The sequence below is a fragment of the Xenopus laevis genome, chromosome 3S, assembly GCF_017654675.1.
Source record: "Xenopus laevis strain J_2021 chromosome 3S, Xenopus_laevis_v10.1, whole genome shotgun sequence".
Lineage (NCBI taxonomy): Eukaryota > Metazoa > Chordata > Amphibia > Anura > Pipidae > Xenopus > Xenopus laevis.
Genome location: NC_054376.1, coordinates 127,244,573 through 127,268,109, shown reverse-complemented (window position 1 = coordinate 127,268,109; position 23,537 = coordinate 127,244,573). Strand labels below are relative to the sequence as shown.

Genomic DNA, 23,537 nt, shown 5'->3' with positions numbered 1-23,537 from the left:
CAGGACCTATACTGAATGCCAGGGCCTATACTGAATGCCAGGCCTATACTGAATGCCAGGCCTAAACTGAATGCCAGGCCTATACTGAATGTCAGGCCTATATTGAATGCCAGGACCTATACTGAATGCCAGGGCCTATACTGAATGCCAGGCCTATACTGAATGCCAGGCCTATACTGAATGCCAGGGCCTATACTGAATGCCAGGACCTATACTGAATGCCAGGGCCTATACTGAATGCCAGGCCTATACTGAATGCCAGGCCTATACTGAATGCCAGGGCCTATACTGAATGCCAGGCCTATACTGAATGCCAGGGCCTAAACTTAATGTCAGGGCCTAAACTGAATGCCAGACCTATACTGAATGCCAGACCTATACTGAATGCCAGGCCTATACTGAATGCCAGGCCTATACTGAATGTCAGTCACTTTCTACAGGCCACGCTCCCAGTGTAAAGTGGAGGCCAATGGGACTAACATGGCGGGAGGGGAACTCGGAGCATTACTGGGTCACAATGGAACATGAGATGCACCTGCGGCATTTTTTAGCCTCATAATGTTCCTTACTGTTCTTTTCCCAGCCAACCCTACATTATTATGGACCCACCTCCCTCAACTTATTGCCCAGCATTCTGCACTGATGTCACAGGCCCGAAGTGGTACAACCCTCGTTGCTAGGTTACCGTGCTTGCTGCAGCGCTGGCCTTGTTGCTAGGCTACACTCCGTCACTCGGCTTTCCTGTCCTTCCCAGGCTCCCTGGCTCGGCGCTCCTCTGCTCTCCCCTGCCGGTGCCAATATGGAGTCGCAGTGCGACTACTCGATGATCTTCCCGGCCTGCCCCCTCCTGCCCTCAGACCTGCCAGTTCGGTACCGGGCGTTGCCCAGGCGAAACCACCTCTACCTCGGAGAGACGCTGCGCTTCTTGCTCGTGCTGCGGCTCCGGAGTCCCGGGGAGAAGAACCAGGAAAGGGCGGGGACAGAGGCCTCTGCGCCGGGGGAGGCTTCTCAGGAAAGTCCGGGGCCTGAGGCCTTTTCTTGGGCCCCTCTGGCGGCTTCGCTTTCGGCCTTGGCCAGTGTTTGTCTCGGGGAGGAGGAAGCGGAGGAGGAGGAGGAAGAGGAGAGCGGGGACAGTCCGGCGGGGTATCGGGGGTGTAAAGCAATTCTGAGCCAACAACAACCCCCGCCCGGGGCAGCGCCTTCTGGGGTAATAACATCGTGTCTCACGTCCCCCTTATTCCCCCCCAGCTGTCAGTTCTCCCCCCCAGCTGTCAGTTCTCCCCCCCAGCTGTCAGTTCTCCCCCCCCAGCTGTCAGTTCTCCCCCCCAGCTGTCAGTTCTCCCCCCCAGCTGTCAGTTCTCCCCCCCCAGCTGTCAGTTCTCCCCGCCCAGCTGTCAGTTCTCCCCCCCAGCTGTCAGTTCTTCCCCCCCAGCTGTCAGTTCTCCCCCCCAGCTGTCAGCTCTCCCCCCCCAGCTGTCAGTTCTCCCCGCCCCAGCTGTCAGTTCTCCCCCCCCAGCTGTCAGTTCTCCCCCCCAGCTGTCAGTTCTCCCCCCCAGCTGTCAGTTCTCCCCCCCAGCTGTCAGTTCTCCCCCCCCAGCTGTCAGTTCTCCCCCCCAGCTGTCAGTTCTTCCCCCAGCTGTCAGTTCTCCCCCCCAGCTGTCAGTTCTCCCCCCCCAGCTGTCAGTTCTCCCCCCCCCAGCTGTCAGTTCTTCCCCCAGCTGTCAGTTCTCCCCCCCCAGCTGTCAGTTCTCCCCCCCCCAGCTGTCAGTTCTCCCCCCCCCAGCTGTCAGTTCTCCCCCCCCAGCTGTCAGTTCTCCCCCCCCCAGCTGTCAGGTTCTCCCCCCCCAGCTGTCAGTTCTCCCCCCCCCAGCTGTCAGTTCTCCCCCCCAGCTGTCAGTTCTCCCCCCCAGCTGTCAGTTCTCCCCCCCAGCTGTCAGTTCTCCCCCCCCAGCTGTCAGTTCTCCCCCCCCAGCTGTCAGTTCTCCCCCCCAGCTGTCAGTTCTCCCCCCCAGCTGTCAGTTCTCCCCCCCCAGCTGTCAGTTCTCCCCCCCCAGCTGTCAGTTCTCCCCCCCCAGCTGTCAGTTCTCCCCCCCCAGCTGTCAGTTCTCCCCCCCCAGCTGTCAGTTCTCCCCCCCTCTCTATCAGATGTCCCTCCTCGCAGCTGTCAGTGCTAGTCCAGCCTCTCCCCCTAAGCAGTCAGGGTCCTCCCCCTGCTCCTACTGTCAGGGTTCACCCAAAGTTGTCAGGGCTCCCACCCATTTCTTCCCAACATTCCTGCTGCAGTCTGTGCTCCTTCCCTGATAAGCAGTCTCATTCTCCCAAGGGCCTGAAGCACCTTTATACCAAACTTCTGTCTGACTCCTCCCTCCCTGTCTTAGCCCCGCCCCCTTTGCAGTATGTCCATAATAAATTCTTGGCATCTCTCTCCAAACAGACCCCTGTTACAGATCCAGTCGTGTCCAGTGACGAGGTTATATTCCCTCTGTCTGTCTCTTTAGATCGTCTCCCACCTGGGACAGTCAAAGCCAAGGTGAGCACTAGAGTTTTCTGCAGCTCGTAGGTTTGGATCAAATCTGTTGCTAGGGACTTATTACCATAGCAACCAGGGAGCATTTTGAAATGAAAAGAGAATAAGCAGTGTAATTGAAACCTTATAGTCAATCTGTGTTTTGGTTTCTGGGGTCAGTGACCCTTGATGATAAAACAGGGAGGAGCCAGAAGAGGGTGTATGGTTACAGTTGAAATACACGAATTACCCTGTGTACGTGTGTCTGTATGACAGATAGTGGTGACGGTGTGGAAACGGGACACAGATCACTCGCTCGTCAAAACCTTTGGATATCGGTCATTGTTACAGAATTCAACCCCGGGCCAAATCTTCAGAGAAGAACAGGGCAACTTCAAGGCTCAAGGTGACCCCCATTATTGGGTTAATTTCCTGTCCCACAATGTATTTTATTCTCTCTCTCTGTTCCTTTTCTTCTGTACATTCAGATTTTATGCTAAAGAGTAGAAATAATTACCCCATTGCTTCTTCCCTTCTAGTAAGGGGGTTACTGATTATTGATAATGCCTCCATTATCCATTAGCTGCCTGCCCACCGTTTTTGTGACCCCCACCCCATAGCCCTCCTGTTGTGTTTTCATCACCGTACAAGATAGTACAACAGCCAATGATCATCTTCATCACTTGTTGGAGGTGTGGTCTAGAAGGACAAGGGGGCAGGGCTTGGGGCGTGTGTCATAGTTAAGTGACCAGTAACAGGAAACATCAGCAACAGCATTTGGTGGGAATTTTCCCTAAGGCTTATACGTGTCTCACTTTATGGCAGGGGTCCTTGCCCATGGGGATCACTGTTCCCTTCATGCCCCTTAACCTTCAGCTCTCTCTCTCTCTCTCTCTCTGGCATCTGAAACCCCCTCTCTGCCCACCTGGCTGAGCCTAATCTCTTTTTTCTTCCCTCTTGGTTGAGCCTAACCTCTTCTCCAGGTCTGGACTGAGATTCAATATAGGCCCTGGCATTTCAGGTACAGAGAAGCCCAAACCCACTAAGAAATAGTCACTGTCTATGGCAATTTCAGCAGTACTTCTGGCATTTGCCAGAAGCTACAGATTGCCAGTCCAGGCCTGCTCTTCTCGCTGTCCTCCTGATTGAGCCTAAACTCTTCTCTCTGTCCTCCTGATTGAGCTTAACCTCTTCTCTCTGTCCTCCTGATTGAACTTAACCTCTTCTCTCTGCCCTCCCTTTGTGTGATGCCCTTACCTGTCTCTTAGTGATATCTCCCTTCTCTCTTTCTCAGTGAGTGATCTCTCCCTTCTCTCTTTCTCAGTGAGTGATCTCTCCCTTCTCTCTTTCTCAGTGAGTGATCTCTCCCTTCTCTCTTTCTCAGTGAGTGATCTCTCCCTTCTCTCTTTCTCAGTGAGTGATCTCTCCCTTCTCTCTTTCTCAGTGAGTGATCTCTCCCTTCTCTCTTTCTCAGTGAGTGATCTCTCCCTTCTCTCTTTCTCAGTGAGTACCCTCCTCACCGTGCTCCCACCTCCCACCCTCAGGTGCCGTCAGATCAATGTGGCCGGGAAACACTTCACTGCTCTAAAAGGTGAGAGGGGAGGAGAGGGGAGGCTGGGCTTTTTGGGTAGGATTAGTGTCCCATCCTCACCCCCATCTCTCTCTCTCTCTCTCTCTCTCTCCATTAGTACTGAACACCTCTTCTCAGGATGAACTCAGCATCTGTGACGTGCGCATCCTCCCTAACTTCAATGCCAATTACCTGCCCGTCATGCCGGATGGATCTGTGCTGCTGGTGGACAACGTGTGGTGAGAAACGAGACGGGGGAGCCGGGTCATCATTGGGGTGTCTGGGAGATGATTGCAAGCTCACTTGTCCTGTCTCTTCCTGTAGTCACCAGTCAGGAGATATCAGCATGGCCTCCTTCCTGCGTTTGCACAGCGGGTCCTCCCAACTTCCCAGCAGGCTCTGCTCCCTGGAGGAGCACAACTTCTTGTTCCAGCTAAAGGCTGGTGAGCGCCCCCCTGAGGATGCTAAGGAGGTGAGTGCTCATGGGAATGATGCATATCCCTTAGGGCAATCAGAAATGGTTCTAGGTAACTATGTGTTCAATTTTTGGGCAATGAATTAAAGACTTTAAAGGTAAAGCACTGGTAAAACTGGCATGTTTGCTTCAGAAACACTACTATAGTTTATATAAACAAGCTGCTGTGTAGCCATGGGGGCAGCCATTCAAGCAAAGGATACACAGTAGATAACAGATAAGTACTACTATAGTTTATATAAACAAGCTGCTGTGTAGCCATGGGGGCAGCCATTCAAGCACAGTATACACAGTAGATAACAGATAAGTACTACTATAATTTATATAAACAAGCTGCTGTGTAGCCATGGGGGCAGCCATTCAAGCACAGGATACACAGTAGATAACAGATAAGTACTACTATAGTTTATATAAACAAGCTGCTGTGTAGCCATGGGGACAGCCATTCAAGCACAGGATACACAGTAGATACCAGATAAGTACTACTATAGTTTATATAAACAAGCTGCTGTGTAGCCATGGGGGCAGTCATTCAAGCACAGGATACACAGTAGATAACAGATAAGTACTACTATAGTTTATATAAACAAGCTGCTGTGTAGCCCTCTGTATGTGATTCCATGTGCCTGATCCCCTCTCAGCTCCATCTCTCTCTCTTCCTCAGGGTCTGGAGGTTCCCCTGGTGGCTGTAGTTCATTGGTCGACTCCAAAGCCCCTCACATCTGGCATTTATACCCATTATAAGTAAGTCCATATTCACATTCACATACAGAATTTTAATGCAGAACAATTTTACAATGAACAGTGCATTCATGAGCAGGATGGCTGTACTTTATGGCAGCTGTAGACAAAACCCCTTGCTGCTGCCAATAGTAACCCTTGCCATGCTGGTATATTATTGAAGGTCGTGCTAATACTCCTTTTAGCACAGCGATATTACATGAAACAATTTGTAGATGTCTGGGGTTGGCAGTAACAGCCTTTCTCTTTATTGTAAGACTTGGTGGAGGGTCATTTATCAGCAATAGGCAGTAACCAATAGCAACCAGCCAGTGCTTGGCTTTTGCCAGTTGTAGGTTGTGTTACTAGCCACGGGCAAAGTTGTCCAGTGATGATAAATGACCCCTTTTTTTCTCATCTACACTACTAATAGCCTGGGAGAGATGTTATGCCATTAAAGGGGTAGTTCACTTTTAAATGAACTTTTAGTATGTTATAGAATGGCCAATTTTAAGCAACTTTCAAATGGTCTTCATTGGTTTTTTTTATAGTTTTTGAATTATTTGCCTTTCTCTTTCCAGCTTTCAAATGGGGGTCACTGACCTCATCTAAAAAAAACAAATGCTCTGTAAGGCTACAAATGTATTGTTATTGTTACTTTTTATTCCTTATCTCTCTATTCTGGCCTCTCCTATTCATATTCCAGCCTCTTATTCAAATCAGTGCATGGTTGCTAGGGGAATCTGGACCCTAGCAACCAGATGGCTGACATTGCAAACTGGAGAGCTGCTGTATAAAAAGCTAAATAACTCAAAAAACACAAATGAAAACCAATTGCAAATTGTCTCAGAATATCCCTCTCTACATCTTGCTAACAGTTAATTTAAAGGCGAACAACCCCTTTAAGTGGGACCTAGCTGGGAAATAGAACCGTATGAAGAGGAGATTCTTTTATGTTACAGGTAATGTGTAAAGCAATTGGATGTGTTTAGAGGAAGCAGGTAACCTGTGTGGTGCCACGTGAAATGACTTTAGCATGTGAAATGCCTTTTTCATTTGGGTGGGGGGAGTGACATTATATTGTGGGGGTCTAACTGCTGTGCTTTTCGTGCATGCTTGCAGTTTATTAATATGTTTTGATTTCTGCGTGGACCGTGGAGAAAAACATCACCAGTGATATTGTCCATAGCAGTTAGATTGCAACACTCACCTAGGCATAGATCTGATTGGTTGCTATGGGCAACATCACCAGTGATGTTTTTCTCCACTGTTCTACACAGCATGATAAATAGAGTCCGTAGTGTAAAGGGGGTGTATTCTCAAGTGGGTCTCAGAATACATCACCTGAGTGATATTGGCCAATACACCGTGCAAGCCCTTAGTATCAATTTACTTATTGTAACTCCAGGCTCCCGAGCATCAGACTGGAGAGGCCACGTTTTGTGATGACGGCCTGCTGTGACTCTCCTGTCCAGACACACAAACCTTTCCGGGTCACCTACACGCTGCTCAACGACCTGCAGGACTTCTTGGCCGTCAGACTCGTATGGACCCCGGACACTAACACGACTTCTGGAGGTGAGAGTCATAGTGGGAAAGGGGCCGTGACATTGGGCAAGGTCAGAGATTTGGTAGGAAGGGAGAAGCATGTGACTGAGGTCATCTCCATCTTTCCTTAGGCAGGAGCAGCTCAGAGGAGGACTGGCGCTTGACAAAAGCTGTTCAGGAAGCCGTCGTCTGTCACACTCCAATCAACAGCCTGGGGTTTTGCCGAAAGGGCAGCTCCGTAACAGTCGGGGTTACGTTCATGGCTCTGAGAAGTGGCCTTTTCGAGGTGAGATGGGGTACAGGAAGTAGATGGGGGGTACAGTAGGGAGATGGGGCTACAGTAGGGAGATGAAGTACAATGGGGGTATAGTAGGGATATGGGGATACAATAGGGAGATGGGGGTACAGTAGGGAGTGGAGGTACAGTAGGGAATTCAGTAGGGATATGGGGATACAATAGGGAATGCGTGTACAGTAGAGAGATGGGGGTACAGTAGAGAGAGAGGGTACAGTGGGTGTTCACTATGGATATGGGGATACAATAGAGTGGGGGTACAATAGAGAGATTGGTACAGTGGGAGTACAGTAGGTATATGGGGATACAATAGGGAGTGGGGTACAGTAGAGAGATGGGGGTGCAGTAGAGAGATGGATGTCACTGTGTGTCTTTATCTGATACTTGTGCTTCCTCCCATCAGCTGAGTCAGCATATGAAATTAAAGCTTCAATTCACTGCCAGTGCTTCCCAGCCCCCCCCAGACGCTCGGCCTGTGTCCCGACGGAGCAGTCCCAGCAGCCCAGCCCTCAGGGATCTGGAGAGGCAGCAGCAGAGTGGGGTTCTGGGACGCTCTCAGTCCTTCTCCCACCAACAGCCTACTCGTGGTCAGCTGATACGGTGAGATATGAAGGGGCCAATCCTAACTCAAACATTTCCTGAATAACCTGCACTGATTTTGGGGTAATCATGCCCATTAAAGAAAAACTATACCCCCAAAATGAACACTTAAGCAACAGATAGTTGATAATATTAAGTGGCATATTAAAGAATCTTACCAAACTGTAATATATATTTAAGTAAATCTTGCCCTTTTACATCTCTTGCCTTGAGCCACCATTTTGTGATGGTCTGTGTGCTGCATCACCTGACCAGAAATACTGCAGCTCTAACTGGAACAGGAAGAGATCACCTGACCAGAAATACTGCAGCTCTAACTGTAACAGGAAGAGATCACCTGACCAGAAATACTGCAGCTCTAACTGTAACAGGAAGAGATCACCTGACCAGAAATACTGCAGCTCTAACTGTAACAGGAACAGATCACCTGACCAGAAATACTGCAGCTCTAACTGTAACAGGAAGAGATCACCTGACCAGAAATAGTGCAGCTCTGACTGGAACAGGAAGAAGTTTTGAAGCAAAAGACAGAACTCTGTCTGTTAATTGGCTCATGTGACCTAACAAGTATGGTTTGTTTGTGTGCACTGTGAATCGTACAATCCTAGGGGGCGGCCTTTATTTTTTAAAATGGCAGTTTTCTATTTATGATTACCCAATGTCACATACTACTAGAAAAGTATATTATTATGAAAATGGTTTATTTACATGAAGCAGGGTTTTACATATGAGCTGTTTTATGCAATATCTTTTTATAGAGACCTACATTGTTTGGGGGGGTATAGTTTTCCTTTAAAGGACGTAGAGAGTAACAGTTTCTGTCTTTGTTCCCATAGGACCGGCAGTGTGATGGAGCGCCGTGCAATAACCCCACCGGTAGGTTCCCCCCTGGGACGACCCCTCTATCTGCCCCCAGAGAGAGCAACGCTATCGTTGGATAAAATCGCAAAACGCCAATGCAAGGTACTAGTTGTGCATCCCGTTCAGTGATTACCCAGTATCCTCTGCAGCAGAACGGAGATCAGCCAATGACTGAACTGAAATAGGAACATGGAATTTGGGGTACGGCCTGAGACACACAGGACTGAGGAGAAAAATGAACCAGCGGTTCTTATGTACTACTGATATATATATATATATAAATTGGGGGAGAGAGGGGGCGAAAGGGCCAATCTTGTCCATTCCCCTCTCTTACAAGCTTTTCCTTTCCTTTATAATGTTTACATTTCTGGACATTTCATTGGGTACCTAAGCAAAAGAAAAAAATCAAGTATTTTAACATAAAAGAAGGGCCGATTCTCAGGATCACTTAGTTGGAGCTGCCATGGAGGATACTAGTCGTGCTGTAATAATACATGCTATTTATGTCTGTGACCAAAGGAAACGCCGATGGGTTTACACCCCCTAATATACTCACTACTGAACCATCCCCAAATCTTATTATGGAAAATGGGGGGGATGCAGCGCTCCTCTTGCACAATAAGATGCACCAGGTAGAGACACTGTTATTATTATTATATATATCTGTCTGTAACTGGAATATCCAAGGCTAAAACTTGAATTGCAGCTGCACGTATTGTACCAATTGCCAATATTGGGGGGAGGGGAGGAGCCCCCCCCCCCAAAACCCGCTCATTCTCACTCCACCTCTCCTGCCGATACTTGATTCATTTCTGTGACCCACAAACCGCAGACACCGGGAGTTTTATAAGTTTTTATATGTTACGTTTTCTCATGTGTTGCGGCCGCGCACTTTATGTTTTAATAAATGTCTCTAATTTATTTTGAACAAAGGCAAAAAAATATAGTGAGATTTAAAGGAAAATGAGTGAAGTCTTTCTGCCTCCCCCCACCAACTATATTCACCGCTTCTCCTCGTTATTCAGAGAGGAAAGAGACATATTTACACAATCATGGCAAAAAGTATAATATGGGAGGGGGTGGGGTTGTTTTACACCATAAGGTTTGAATATTAAAGGATAAGTAAACCTTTAAAATAAGTGAATGTAAAATTGACGAGGGGTCTAATTTAAGCACTTTTGTAATTTACATTCATTATTTATTTTCTTTTAATTCCAAGATATTAAGGCAGGGATCCCCAACCTTTAGAACCCGTGAGCAACATTCAGAAGTAAAAGGATTTTGAGAGCAACACAAGCATGAAAAATGTTCTTGCGGTGCCAAATAAGGGCTGTGATTGGCCATTTGGTAGCCCCTATGTGGATTGTCAACCTACATTGAGGCTCTGTTTGGCAGTACATCTGTTTTTTATACAACCAAAACTTGCCTTCAAGCCTGGAATTCAAAAATAAGCTTCTGTTTTGAGGCCACTGGGAGCAACATCCAAGGAGTTGGAGAGCAACATGTTGCTCACGAGCTACTGGTTGGGGATCACTGTATTAAGGGATACATGTGCTGTTAATATGAATGAATTTTATTACAACAGCGCCACCTGCTGATCAGTTTCCCACCAGTCTGACCAGCAAGTAGTCAAGGAAGTTGTCAGGAGAAAGAAAGAGGCTGCTCTGATGTTCTTCTGCTTAGGAAAGATGTGAGAAAGGTTTCTAATTCTTTTCCTAAGCAGAACAACATCAGGAGAACATCATATAGGATATATGAAAAACCCCTAATTTTGTAGGCAATTATAAGTAATATATGGTGTTGCTTTTACATGGAGCTAAAAATTAATATCTTTAAAAATAGCCCCTTTATTGGAGCTCCCTATAGATATTCTCTGGTCTTGGTTTCACATGAGGGGTGGGCGTGTCCTAACGGTCCCTGCCAGAAGCACAGTAGGAGGGGGACAGCCAATCACAGCCCTGCAGTCACACAAGCACAGACAGGCTTCAGTTCCCTATCAGGTCCTGCTAGCTGCTGATTGGTTCCTGTCCTACAGTGCAGTGAGCTGAGTGCACAGCCTGGGAATTCAGGGAGCAGCAAGTGGAAGAAAAGGGAGGGATTATTAGGGTTTTTGCAGAAATATTTAATAAATAAGCCTGAAACACCTATTTTTAAGCACAAATTTTCTATATCTAAATTAGTATAATGCACTGGTACATTCTCATTTTCTACACAAAGTGTGTCCTTTAAATGACTGCACAGGTAAAAGCACATTCTGGGTCTTACTTGTCCTTAAATGCTGCTGATTGTCCTAAAAGAACAAGAGAGAGAGAGGCAGCTCCTGGCCATGCAGTACCAACAATATATATATTTATTATTAGACACATGAGAAGAAGGCTGGGGTAATGGATCCTGTAGAAAAGGTTTCTAGAGTAACAATGGGGGGGTCATTAAATAGCAGTTTACAGTCACTTCATGCTGGGCACAGTAATAGCAAATGGGGGGGGGGTAAGGCTTCTACACACTGATTGGCTCCCGCACAACATTCTGTCGCTTCACCACGTAAATCTTCTGTCCAGAGATAGTGACGAGAAACGTGTGCTCCCCGAATACAACTGGAAGGAGAAAAAGAAGGTAAAGACAGCAATGAGTAAGAGGGTCAAGCTCCATCATTTCTACTCCCCTCCAGATGAGGCATTTTATCCCAACTCCCTCCCCTGCTCCCAATTCCCTCCTGTCCTCCCAACTCCCTCCCCTGCTCCCAATTTGCTCCCAATTCCCTCCAGTCCTCCCAACTCTCTCCCGTGTTCCCAACTCCCTCCCGTGCTCTCTATGTCCTCCCATGCTCCCAACTCTCTCCTGTCCTCCTTACTCCCCCCTGTCCTGTTTCCCAGGCCATACTCTATTGTGTACCACTAGTAATGTGTGAGTTCTGACAGACTTAGGTCAGACTTGCAGGGCTTCCCCAAGCTGGTGATATCATGAGAGGTGTCATAGGATGTAAAACGTTTTAGAAACATCAGGTTTGTTGGGAAGGATGAGATTGAACATGTAGCAGACACCACTCTAGTCTGTGCCCACCTCTACTATTTGTACATCACCAGCCCCCCAATTCTTACCACTCATGCGCTTGAATGGCTGCTGCTCCCCCAGGTCCCGGAAGGTGCAGGCTACAGCCACCATCTCTCTGATCACTCCTGCCAGACGCTCATCATTCTCCAGATCACCAGCGCTCTGTATGGACACGGGAAGGAAGGTCCATTTTAATTGTCACTATGGCAACTCGATCATTATCAGAAAAGGCAGAATGTCAAGGACATTGATATTTCGTGTACTACAACTCCCACAATGCCCTGAAAGTCTCTGGCTGTAGGAGGAGGAGTTTAACAACAATGAATGGTCACAAGCTTCTCATGCATGATGTTAAAGGGGTGGGTTCACCTTAAAGTTAACCTTTAGTATGTTATAGAATAGCCTATTCTAAGCAACTTTCTTAATTGGTCTAAATGATTTCTAGTTTTTTTGATTATTTGCCTTCTTCTGAGTCTTTCCAACTTCACACTAACACGATCAAAAAAAAAAAATGCTCTGCAAGGCTACAAATGTTTTGTTATTGCTACTTTTTATTCCTCATCTTTCTATTGAGTCCTCTCCTATTTATATTCCAGTCTCTTATTCAAATCAATGCATGGTTGCTAGGGGAATTGGGACCCTAGCAACCAGATGGCTGAAATTACAAACTGGAGAGCTGCTGAATAAAAAGCCAAATAAGTCAAAAACCACAAATAATAAAAAATGAAAACCAATTACAAATGGTCTCAGAATATCCCTCTCTACATCATACTAACAGTTAATTTAAAGGTGAATAACCCCTTTAAGTGTCAAATTGCCTTACCGCCAGCACCCCTCCATCCTCACTCATTACGAGGTATCCCATCTGGTCTGGGATCCGCTCCAGACCCTGCGTCAGTGTGGAGGTCTGTGGAAGGAGAAAGACTGGTTATAGGGGCAGACATGGAAATGGCCATAAACCCCACTTACATCTCCTCTAAACATGAAGTCAATGTCAGGCCCGGGGGAATTGGTCCTGGATAAACCTCGTCTGGTGCTTTTCCATATTTCCAATAGCTAGAAATGCTGTACATTATGTTTTGGCTTCTTTAACAGCCCAAGGCAACCACAGCCCTTTAGCAGTAAAGATCTGTGTCTCCAAAGATGCCCCAGTAGCTCCCCATCTTCTTTTCTGCTGATTCACTGCACATGCTCTGTGCTGCTGTCGCTTACTGAGCTTAGGGACCCACTCACAATATACAGTACACATAGAATAGAAATGTCACAATATAAGGCTGATTAGTAATTAATACACATAATTACTACATGGCAGCTCAGAAAGCAGTACAGTCTGCATCTGAAGGATATCAACAATTATCCCTGTAGCCAGGGTTGGACTGGGCCAGCAGGACACCAAGGAAAAACTCAGTGGGTCCAGCCAAAAATAGGTGTGGCCAATAAATGTCTCCCTCTTTTTTTCCCAAAATGTTGAGAGTAGTGATGTGCGAGTTGGGCATTACTCGACCCACACGAGTTCCTTTTATAGACCTGCGCTGACCCGCCCCACTGATGACATCAGATGCAGAGCCGCCAGCTCCCCTGCACAGCCTGGGAATTCAGGGAGCAGGAAGTGGAAGAGAAGGGAGGGATTATTAGGGTTTTTGCAGAAATATTCAATAAATCAGACTGAAACACTACTTTTTTAAGCACAATTCTTCTATATCTAAATGAGTATAATGCACTGGTACATTCTTATTTTTTTACACAAAGTGTCTCCTTTAAAGGACTGCACAGGTAAAAGCACATTAAAGGATAAGTAAACTTTTAAAATAAGTGAATGTAAAATTCAAGAATGTACTATTCTAAGCAATTTTATAATGTACATTCGTTATTTATTTTTCTTTAATTCCAAGATATTAAGGGATACCTGTACTGTTAATATGAATGAATTTTGTTACAACAGCGCCACCTGCTGGTCAGTTTCCCACCAGTCTGACCAGCAAGTAGTCAAGGAAGTTGTCAGGAGAAAGAAAGAGGCTGCTCTGATGTTCTTCTGCTTAGGAAAGATGTGAGAAAGGTTTCTAATTATTTTCCTAAGCAGAAGAACATCAGAGCAGCCTCTTTCTTTCTCCTGACAACTTCCTTGACTACTTGGTGGTCAAACTGGTGGGAAACTGACCAGCAGGTGGCGCTGTTGTAACAAAATTCATTCATATTAACAGTACATGTATCCCTTAATATCTTGGAATCAAAACAAAATAAATAATGAATGTACATTACAAAAAAGTGATTAGAATAGCCCCCTCATCAATTTTATATTGACTTATTTTAAAGGTTTACTTATCCTTTAAATGCTGCTAATTGTCCTAAAGGAACGAGAGAGAGAGAGAGAGAGAGAGGCAGCTACTGGCCATGCAGTACCAACCCGCCCGAGTTCCTTTTATAGACCTGCGCTGACCCACTGATGACGTCAAAAAAGGGGCGAGCGTCTATAAAATAGGGATGCAGAGAATCCAGGATTCAGTTCGGGATTCGGCCTTTTTCAGCCGAACCGAATCCAAATCCTAACTTGCATATGGAAATCGTGTGACTTTTTGTCACAAAACAAGGAAGTAAAAATGTTTTCCCCTTCTCACCCCTAATTTGCATATGTAAATTAGGATTTGGTTCGGTATTCGGCTGAATCTTTCGCTAAGGGTTCGGCTGAATCCAAAATAGTGGATTTGGTGCATCCGTACTATAGAAGTTCATCCCTGAAGTCGGCATTTGGAAGGTCGGCCTGAACCCACGGGCCCATCACTAGTTGGAGGTAAACGGCCGGCAGCTACTGGCCTCCCCCGGCTGATGGAAATGGTGTGCAGGAGGGTATGGGCGGGTATAAGGAGGACAGAGGGGGATTCACTGGGGCGGGGGTTCCTTGATGTGACAGTCCATTGTACTATGTGCTTCTGTGACAGCTGAATCTTTTTTTATTTGACTAATTCCCATAATTGTGTCTCAGCCGCCGCCCAGAGCCCACTGAGCATGTGCAGAGCCAGTGACTCACACAGGAGGCCTAACAAGAGGCAAGATGAGGAGCTGCAAGTTGTGTAAGAGCCGGATCATTGGAGTCATGGGCTGCTGGACCTCTGGGCGGTGCACTAAGTGTATAATAAATATAACACAGAGGTACTAGAGGGAAATAATGACACACAGCGTGGGATTGGCTGAAACTATTGCCTATAAGTTGCCTGCAAGCTGTGTCACGTGACATTGGAACTGTTATCCCTAAACATGAGGGTGATGTGACATCAGGAATAGGCAGAACTACAGACACACACACTGCACAACATTAATACTGATCGCAGTCGCCTTCATAATAATCACACAGGCCGCTCTCCCCGTCCCGTGATCATCCACTCACCATCTCTGCTACTTCCCTCCGGCAGTACAGCTAACACTCGGCTTCTTCCGGCATCGCCTTTCCTCCCTCGCTACTGGTTCAATCAGCCATCAATCACTCGTCTAACCACAACCATTCGCTAGTTGGTATGTCACGTAATGGTTGACCACGCCTCTTTGTTTGGCAGGGACGCGTCTCACGTGATCTTCTACTTTCTCGATATGCTGGATTTCATGTCAATCTCGGTAGCTGCGAGTTTGATTGGCTCCGCCTTCCTTCTCTTAGCGAATAAGATGTCGGCAAAGCCAGTCAGCAGCGGTAAAGGCGGGATCTTCAATAATATAAAGGAGATTTCGGATAGAAATGCGTCTAGTTGTGAAGTGGCATTTTGAGTACGTTGATTTATGTTCGTTTAACCAATCAGTGGCTGTCTTAAGCCTTTTCATTCTACAAATGCTAAATTGTATTTAGTTGTTTATGGAGAATTTGGTGAAAGGTTTTGGATTTGCTTTTTAAACACAAAAGCCTGAAAACAATGACTATGAGAAGTGTGTGTGAGACCCGGGGCCCTCATATTGAATCAGGTCCATTCACAGAGCACTGGTAAGGCCCCATCTAGAATATGCCGTACAGTTTTGGTCTCCATCACTCAAACAGGACATTATTGTATTAGAGAGGGTACAGAGAAGGGCAACTAAGCTGGTAAAGGTGAATTGTACTTTAGGCTGCGAGTCTAACTTCTCCCAAGGGACAAAATGGTTACAGATGTATCTTAAGTATCTATTCTGGGCTCTCTGCCAAGAGCCAGTTAAGTTATAAACGTATATTTTTTGGCTGTTCAGTGCTGAGAAATAGGGACTTTCCAGTACAAACGCAGGACTACGGGTTGAGCAGTCAAAAGAGGGACTGTCCCGCTCAAAACGGGACAGTTGGGAGGTATAAATTAGGTTCCAGCTAAATATTGGGAAGGGGTTTGTTACAGTGAGAGCTGTGAAGATAAGGAATTGTCTCCCTGAATCAGTGGTACAGGCTGATACATTAGATAGGTACAAGGAAGGGTCGGATGCTTTATTCACCAGTAGCTCCTCCCAGCAGACACGAGGGAGCCAATGAGATTAGAGGAGGGAAAGGGGTGTTACAGGGAGAGCTGGGAAGTGAATCAGGGGTACAGGCTGATACATTAGATAGGTACAAGGAAGGGTCGGATGCTTTATTCACCAGTAGCTCCTCCCAGCAGACACGAGGGAGCCAATGAGATTAGAGGAGGGAAAGGGGTGTTACAGGGAGAGCTGGGAAGTGAATCAGGGGTACAGGCTGATACATTAGATAGGTACAAGGAAGGGTCGGATGCTTTATTCACCAGTAGCTCCTCCCAGCAGACAGGAGGGAGCCAATGAGATTAGAGGAGGGAAAGGGGTGTTACAGGGAGAGCTGGGAAGTGAATCAGGGGTACAGGCTGATACATTAGATAGGTACAAGGAAGGGTCGGATGCTTTATTCACCAGTAGCTCCTCCCAGCAGACAGGAGGGAGCCAATGAGATTAGAGGAGGGAACGGGGTGTTACAGGGAGAGCTGGGAAGTGAATCAGGGGTACAGGCTGATACATTAGATAGGTACAAGGAAGGGTCGGATGCTTTATTCACCAGTAGCTCCTCCCAGCAGACAGGAGGGAGCCAATGAGATTAGAGGAGGGAAAGGGGTGTTACAGGGAGAGCTGGGAAGTGAATCAGTGGTACAGGCTGATACATTAGATAGGTATAAGAAGGGGTTGGATGGTGTTTAGCAAGTGAGGGAATACAGGGATATGGGAGATAGCTCATAGTACAAGTTGATCCAGGGACTAGTCCTATTGCATCTTGGAGCAGTGTCTGACTGGAGCATTGGGGGCCTACTGGGCCTGCAAAACCACAGGCCCTTTTAGTAGTCCCCGGGGCCCCATCACTACTTGCAAAGTACCGCATCCTCCCCCCGGTGGACATGTTCGATTGCCGGCGCCCAGTGTGCATGCTTGAATGCCGACGCCACAATGCAAGAACACCAGCCACGCATTGTGCCACATCATTTTTTTCTTTAGAGGGAGGGGACGATCGGGTGAGCGGGTCTGGGCCAGTGGCCTGAGGCCCACCGGGTTTTTTCCCAGTGTCCCGCCCAGTCCCACCTTGTCTTGGAGTCATCAAGCAATTTCCCCCCCCCCCCTCTGAGGCAAATTGGAAAGGCTTAGAATTAGTGATGTGCAAATAAATTCACCAGACACAAGTCCACTGCGAATTTCCACGTTTCACCACAAGCGAATTTATTCTCGAAACTGCGATGGCAAAATTGGCATTTGCATGAAAATTGACGCACGCCAAAATTATTTGACTTTAATGCATTTGGACCAAATAGTTGCTCGTATAAAAATTGACGCCCACGTCGAAATTGACTCGTGTCAAAACTATTTTGATGCCCATTGACTTGTGTTTCGCAAATTTTCGCCCAGATTCGCCCATCACTACTTAAAATGGGTTTTTTGCTTTTCTCTAGATCAACTGGCAGTTAGGCAGGTTATATACAGACTTAAAAGGTTGAACTTGATGGACGTGTGTCTTGTTTTCAACCTAACTTACTGTTTCATATATAGAGAACATGTGGTTGTGCCGCACTGCAGCACATATTATGGATTACATTATTATTATATAATAAATACTCAATTATAATATGGCGTGCATTTTTTAAAATGAATGTTCTCGTACATTTCTGTTGAAAAGCACAACGTGGGCCTGTGTGTAGAGTTGAGAAACTCCAGGAATAACAGATAAATACAACGCAAAGTAAATGTGTAATTCTAATAGACGTCACAAAGAGGAGCCTCTCCTTTAAGGCTTGGCTATGCCATAAAATCTGGTGTAGCCAACACTGGACATTCCAAACACTAAACAAGAAGGTATGTGGCATCTTCTACGAGAGACCCAAAGTCCTCAGCAATAAAACGTGTGACTCACGAGTTCAGCCATGTGTCAGTTGTCAATAGGTCAAAGGAAACATTTGTACAGCCTGCGGCTTCATATATTGTAAATGCGAAACTGAGGAGCCTATTGCCTTCCAAATGGAGGGATTGATGGGGAAGGGGTAATTTCTGGAAAAGCAAGATCTATGGCATCTGTTTACAAACAAACCACTTCAGTTACATAGTAACATAGTAACATAGTAAGTAAGGTTGAAAAAAGACACGTCCATCGAGTTCATTCTTTTTTTTTTTTTTTTTTAATTAACTACCTATCTGTCAGTTGATCCAGAGGAAGGCAAAAAACCCATCTGAAGCCTCTCCAATTTGCCTTAGAGGGGGAAAAATTCCTTCCTGACTCCAAAATGGCAATCGGACTAGTCCCTGGATCAACTTGGACTATGAGCTATCTCCCATAACCCTGTATTCCCTTACTTGCTAAAAAGCTATCCAACCCCTTCTTAAAGCTATCTAATGTATCAGCCTGTACAACTGATTCAGGGAGACAATTCCACATCTTCACAGCTCTCACTGTAACAAACCCCTTCCCAATATTTAGCTGGAACCTCTTTTCTTCTAATCAGAATGGGTGACCTCATGTCAGCTGGAAAGACCTACTGGTAAATAAATCATTAGAGAGATTATTATATGATCCCCTTATATATTTATACATAGTTATCATATCTCCCCTTAAGCACCTCTTCTCCAGAGTGAACATCCCCAATTTGGCCAGTCTTTCCTCATAGCTAAGATTTTCCCTTTACCAGCTTAGTTGCCCTTCTCTGTCCCCTCTCTAATACAATAATGTCCTGTTTGAGTGATGGAGACAAAACTGTAGGGCATATTCTAGATGGGGCCTTACCAGTGCTCTATACAGTGGGACCCCCTCCTCCCGTGACTCTCTGCCCCATTTAATACAAGTCAAGACCTTATTTGCCCTTGATGCTGCTGACTGGCATTACTTGCTACAGACAAGTTTATTATCTACAAGGACTCCAAGCTCCGTCTCCATTATGGATTTGCCTAGTGCAGTCCCATTAAGGGTATAAGTGGATATTGTTACATCCCAGGTGCAGGACTTTACATTTATCAACATTGAATCTCATTTGCCACTTAGCTGCCCAGATTGCCAGTTTGTCAAGATCCTGTTGCAAGTGTCACATCCTGGATGGAATTAATTGGGCTGATAGTTTTGTCTCATCTGCAAACACTGATACATTACTTACAACACCCTCCCCTAAGTCATTAATGAACAAGTTAAATAAAAGTGGACCCAATACTGAGCCCTGAGGGACCCCACTAAGAACCTTACTCCAAGTAGAGAATGTCCCATTAACAACCACCCTCTGTACCCGATCCTGTAGCCAGTTTCCTATCCACGTGCAAACGACTTCATTAAGCCCAACAGACCTTAGTTTAGAAAGCAGTCGTTTGTGGGGCACAGTATCAAACGCTTTGGCAAAATCCAAATAGATCACATCTACTGCCCCCCCACTATCTAGAATCTTACCTACCACATCATAAAAAGCAATCAAATTCGTCTGACATGACCTATCCTTCATAAAGCCATGCTGATTGTTGCTCATAATGCCATTCATTAAGACAAAATTTTGAATGTGATCCCTTAACAAGCCTTCAAATAATTTGCCCACCACAGATGTCAGACTTACTGGCCTATAATTGCCAGGCTGAGATCGTAATCCCTTTTTAAATATTGGAATAACATCAGCTTTTCTCCAATCCATAGGCACCATACCAGATGACAGTGAATCTGAGAAAATCAGAAATAGAGGCTGGTCTAAAACTGAACTAAGCTCTCTTAGAACCCGGGGGTGTATGCCATCAGGCCCTGGAGCCTTGTTTACATTAATTTGTATTAAAGCTTTTTGAATCATATCCGGAGTCAGCCACTGAATAGATTGAGCTGAACCATTCGTGCAGTTATTAAGTGAGCCTGTGAACCCTGACTCCTCTATTGTATACACTGAAGAAAAGAACTGATTGAGCCCCGCGAGCTGCAACATGCTGTTTGAGCCCCGCGAGCGGCAACATGCTGTTTGCAGGAACCTGACTATCATATATTCAACTGTTCTAATTGGCTGCAGGTTGATCTATCCATCCAAATGATCCAATAGTATTGTTGCAGGCTGGTCTAGTCTTAAAGAAGAACTCAACACATGAATTAAAAACAGCGCCTACTATTAAGCAAGATAGTCCGCCCTACCTGCTTCCTCTCGCAGAGTTCAATAGGTCTGAAAATGTCCGTAAAATTGTTCCCAACTAACAGGGCTGTCACAAACGGCACCCTAAATCCAGAACCAGTACTAGGCTCCCTGGTCTCAGCTCTTGCTTCTGCCTTTAACAACCGCCTTTCACCACGGGAGGAGCCCTCGGCTAATTGGATGCCGCCAGGTCTAATTAAGAGAAGAGCAAAGCTAAAGGTTCTGGACGAGCAAAGGGGCACGATCGTCTCACCAGGATACTGGATGGAAGAACACAACTTGGAAGGCAGGACAGACAACACAGCGTGGAACAGGCAGGCCTGGCCAGCACAAGCAGAGTTAGAATAGTCAGACAGGCCGGAGAACGTAGGATAGTCAGACAGGCCGGAATCAGGATTTGAGAGCGTAGAATAATCAGACAGGCAAGGATCAGCTTGGAGAGGTCAGGCAAAGCCAGGGTCAGTCACCAGAAGATCAAGCAGGTTTCAATAGATATAGCACCAGGAACAAACGAACTGAACCTTTTATTACAAAGCCCCTTTAAATAGTGAATTTCACACCGTTGCGCAATGATGTCATCACGCTGGCGCACAAACCTGGGAGCACGTGGCCGTGCGCGCCATAGGGAAACCTGCGCTGAAGGGAGCCTGACGCTTGCAGCGGGCGTCCCCACGAAGACACGACGGGAGCCCATGCATGCCACAGGACAAGCCACTGGACCACCAGGGTAAACGTGTCATCACGCCGGCGCATAAACCTGGGAGCCCTATTTAAAGGAGAACTAAACCCTAAAAACTAATGTGGCTAAAAATGCCATATTTGATATAGTGAACTTATTGCACGAGGCTAAAGTTTGAGCTTGTCAATAGCAGCAATGATCCAGGACTTCAAACTTGTCACAGGGGGTCACCATCTTGGAAAGTGTCTGTGACACTCACATGCTCAGTGGGCTCTGATTGGCTGTTGAGAAGCTAAGCTTAGGGCTCGTCACTAATTATCCAGCAGAAAATGAGCTTCCCTGGCTGTAATATAAGCTGATGCTACAGGTTTGCTGATTATTCAATTCTGATGCTAATTGCACTGGTTTCTGTGCTGCCATGTAGTAATTATGTGTATTAATTACTAATCAGCCTTATATTGTGACATTTCTATTCTATGTGTACTGTATATTGTGAGTGGGTCCCTAAGCTCAGTAAGTGACAGCAGCACAGAGCATGTGCAGGGAATCAGCAGAAAAGAAGATGGGGAGCTACTGGGGCATCTTTGGAGACACAGATCTTTACTGCTAAAGGGCTGTGGTTGCCTTGGGCTGGTATAAAAGCACAAAACATCATGTACAACATCTCTACCTACTTCTTTAGTTAAGCTTTAGGGCGGAGACACAGTTGAAGATTCAGGGAAATTTAGTCGCCTGGAGACAAATCCCCTCTTCTACGGGCGTCTTATCTCCCCAAAAAGCCTCACGAGGAATCTTCGGGCGACTTTGGAAAATGAAGCACTCCAAGGGCCATCCCGCCGGTGATTTAGATTCTAGCCGGCAGGAAGGCCTTTCGGGGAGATTAGTTGCCAGAAGAAGAGGCGATTTGTCGCGGGCCGACTAAATCTCCCCGAATCTTCGCGTTTGTCTCTGCCCTTAGTTCTCCTTTAAAGGTACAAATGAAGAAGCACACAGTTGAATTCATTGATAATGTTTAATTTTGGACATTCGGAGCAAAACAATGAGCCAGGCTGATTGTGATCGTGCAATTCTATTGAGGTTCAAGTAAAGGTGGTCATAGATTTACAGATAACAACGTACAAAACAAATTTTTGTACGATATTCGGTGTGTGTGGTGGGAAACGAGCCAGCCGTCATCAGCAGAAGACTTGAATATCGGTTGGACGGAAAATTTTGAAGGCACCCAAACAATGGCCATTCAAAAACCGAATTGCGCCGAGTGCCACCCCACCGGCAATTTGCATTTAAGCCGGCGGGAAGGCAGGGGAGACAGTTTGGGGGGATTAGTCACCCTGAAAAAGAGATTTGTGTGCCCTGTCTCTAATTGTTACGTCTATGGCCACTTTAACAGACAGATCGATAGTCGTCCTGGAGCACCAACGCCACTATAGAAGGAGGAAGATTGTGCTTGGAGCGAGTGATCTGCTAATGAATGTAACAGGGAAGATAAGGGCCTTCCATGAGCACTCGCTGCACTAAAGTAATTACGTGTAACAGATAAGGTGAAAGTCTACTTAACATTAACTGATAAGCAATAAGGTGAGGGTGCTAAATGTAACATACAGCTTCAGACGTAAATGCAACCAACCTCAGTGCATGTTTAATAAATCTGCTTCCACTTATAGATTCAACTCATTTTTATTGTATAGTTTTTGTGCCCTCCCTAACGTTTTGTCCTGCTGCAAGATCACAGTCTTGCTTTACGGCTGTGGATTATTTCATATATACATTACAGGAAATTTGCTATATTGGCTTTGACAGCAACATAAGCATTAAGGCTAGGGCCACACGGGAAGATTCAGGGAGATTGGTCGCCTGGCGACTAATCGCAGCGTCTTTGAGGCGACTAATCTCCCTGAATGGCTTACTGGCCTCACGAGGCAATTTCGAGGAACTTTGAAAAACGTGTCGCCGCGTGTGAATAGGGACAGGCGACTTTAGCGCTAGCGGCTGCAAGATACCAGCAAGCCATTCAGGGAGATTAGACGCGGCGATTACTCGCCAGGCGACTAATCTCACTGAAATCGTCCCATGTGGCCTAGCCCTAAATATGCAGATGTAGCCCAGGGCGCACATAGAAAGGACAACCACGAGGCCGATAAAGATGTACACCAGTGTGATGATCCAGAAGGAGTACAAGTACAGGATGTGGTTACATTATTTGGTGGAATCTGGAGAGTTCCAGGGTTCAGGATACAGTGAATATACCCACACGTTGCCTGCGGAAGAGAATAATGTGATTAATTGCATATTAAAGGAACAGTAACACCAGCAAATGAAAGTGTATTAAAGGAATGACAATATAATGTAGTGTAGCCCTGCACTGGTACAACTGGTGTGTTTGCTTCAGAAACACTACTATAGTTTATATAAACAAGCTGTTGTGTAGCCATGGGGGCAGCCATTCAAGCACAGGATACACAGTAGATAACAGATAAGTACTACTATAGTTTATATAAACAAGCTGCTGTGTAGCCATGGGGGCAGCCATTCAAGCACAGGATACACAGTAGATAACATAAAAGTACTACTATAGTTTATATAAACAAGCAGCTGTGTAGCCATGGGGGCAGCCATTCAAGCACAGGATACACAGTAGATAACAGATAAGTACTACTATAGTTTA

General features: G+C 46.1%; 2 protein-coding genes across 3 annotated transcripts; one reads left to right on the top strand and one right to left on the bottom strand.

Annotated features, from left to right (window-relative positions):
* The first annotated feature begins 721 nt into the window (after positions 1-721).
* On the top strand, positions 722-9,539 carry LOC108703516 (trafficking protein particle complex subunit 14). The gene is made up of 11 exons (XM_041588943.1): positions 722-1,207; positions 2,435-2,530; positions 2,783-2,912; positions 4,011-4,097; positions 4,195-4,315; positions 4,401-4,548; positions 5,216-5,295; positions 6,680-6,849; positions 6,951-7,105; positions 7,518-7,714; positions 8,551-9,539. Exons 1-11 carry the CDS (start codon positions 800-802, stop codon positions 8,702-8,704), a joined length of 1,746 nt encoding a protein of 581 aa, XP_041444877.1. The 5' UTR covers positions 722-799; the 3' UTR covers positions 8,705-9,539.
* Positions 9,540-10,902: 1,363 nt separating this feature from the next.
* Positions 10,903-15,157, bottom strand: lamtor4.S (late endosomal/lysosomal adaptor, MAPK and MTOR activator 4 S homeolog). Of its 2 annotated transcripts, none has more exons than XM_018239684.2 (4): positions 15,009-15,157; positions 12,450-12,533; positions 11,674-11,788; positions 10,903-11,169 (listed from the first exon to the last, which is right to left on the bottom strand). In XM_018239684.2, exons 1-4 carry the CDS (start codon positions 15,009-15,011, stop codon positions 11,072-11,074), a joined length of 300 nt encoding a protein of 99 aa, XP_018095173.1. In that variant the 5' UTR covers positions 15,012-15,157; the 3' UTR covers positions 10,903-11,071. The 2 variants fall into 2 exon arrangements, with proteins under 2 accessions (XP_018095173.1, XP_041444876.1); XM_041588942.1 differs by lacking the exon at positions 15,009-15,157 and adding an exon at positions 14,926-14,952.
* Between the last annotated feature and the right edge of the window lie 8,380 nt (positions 15,158-23,537).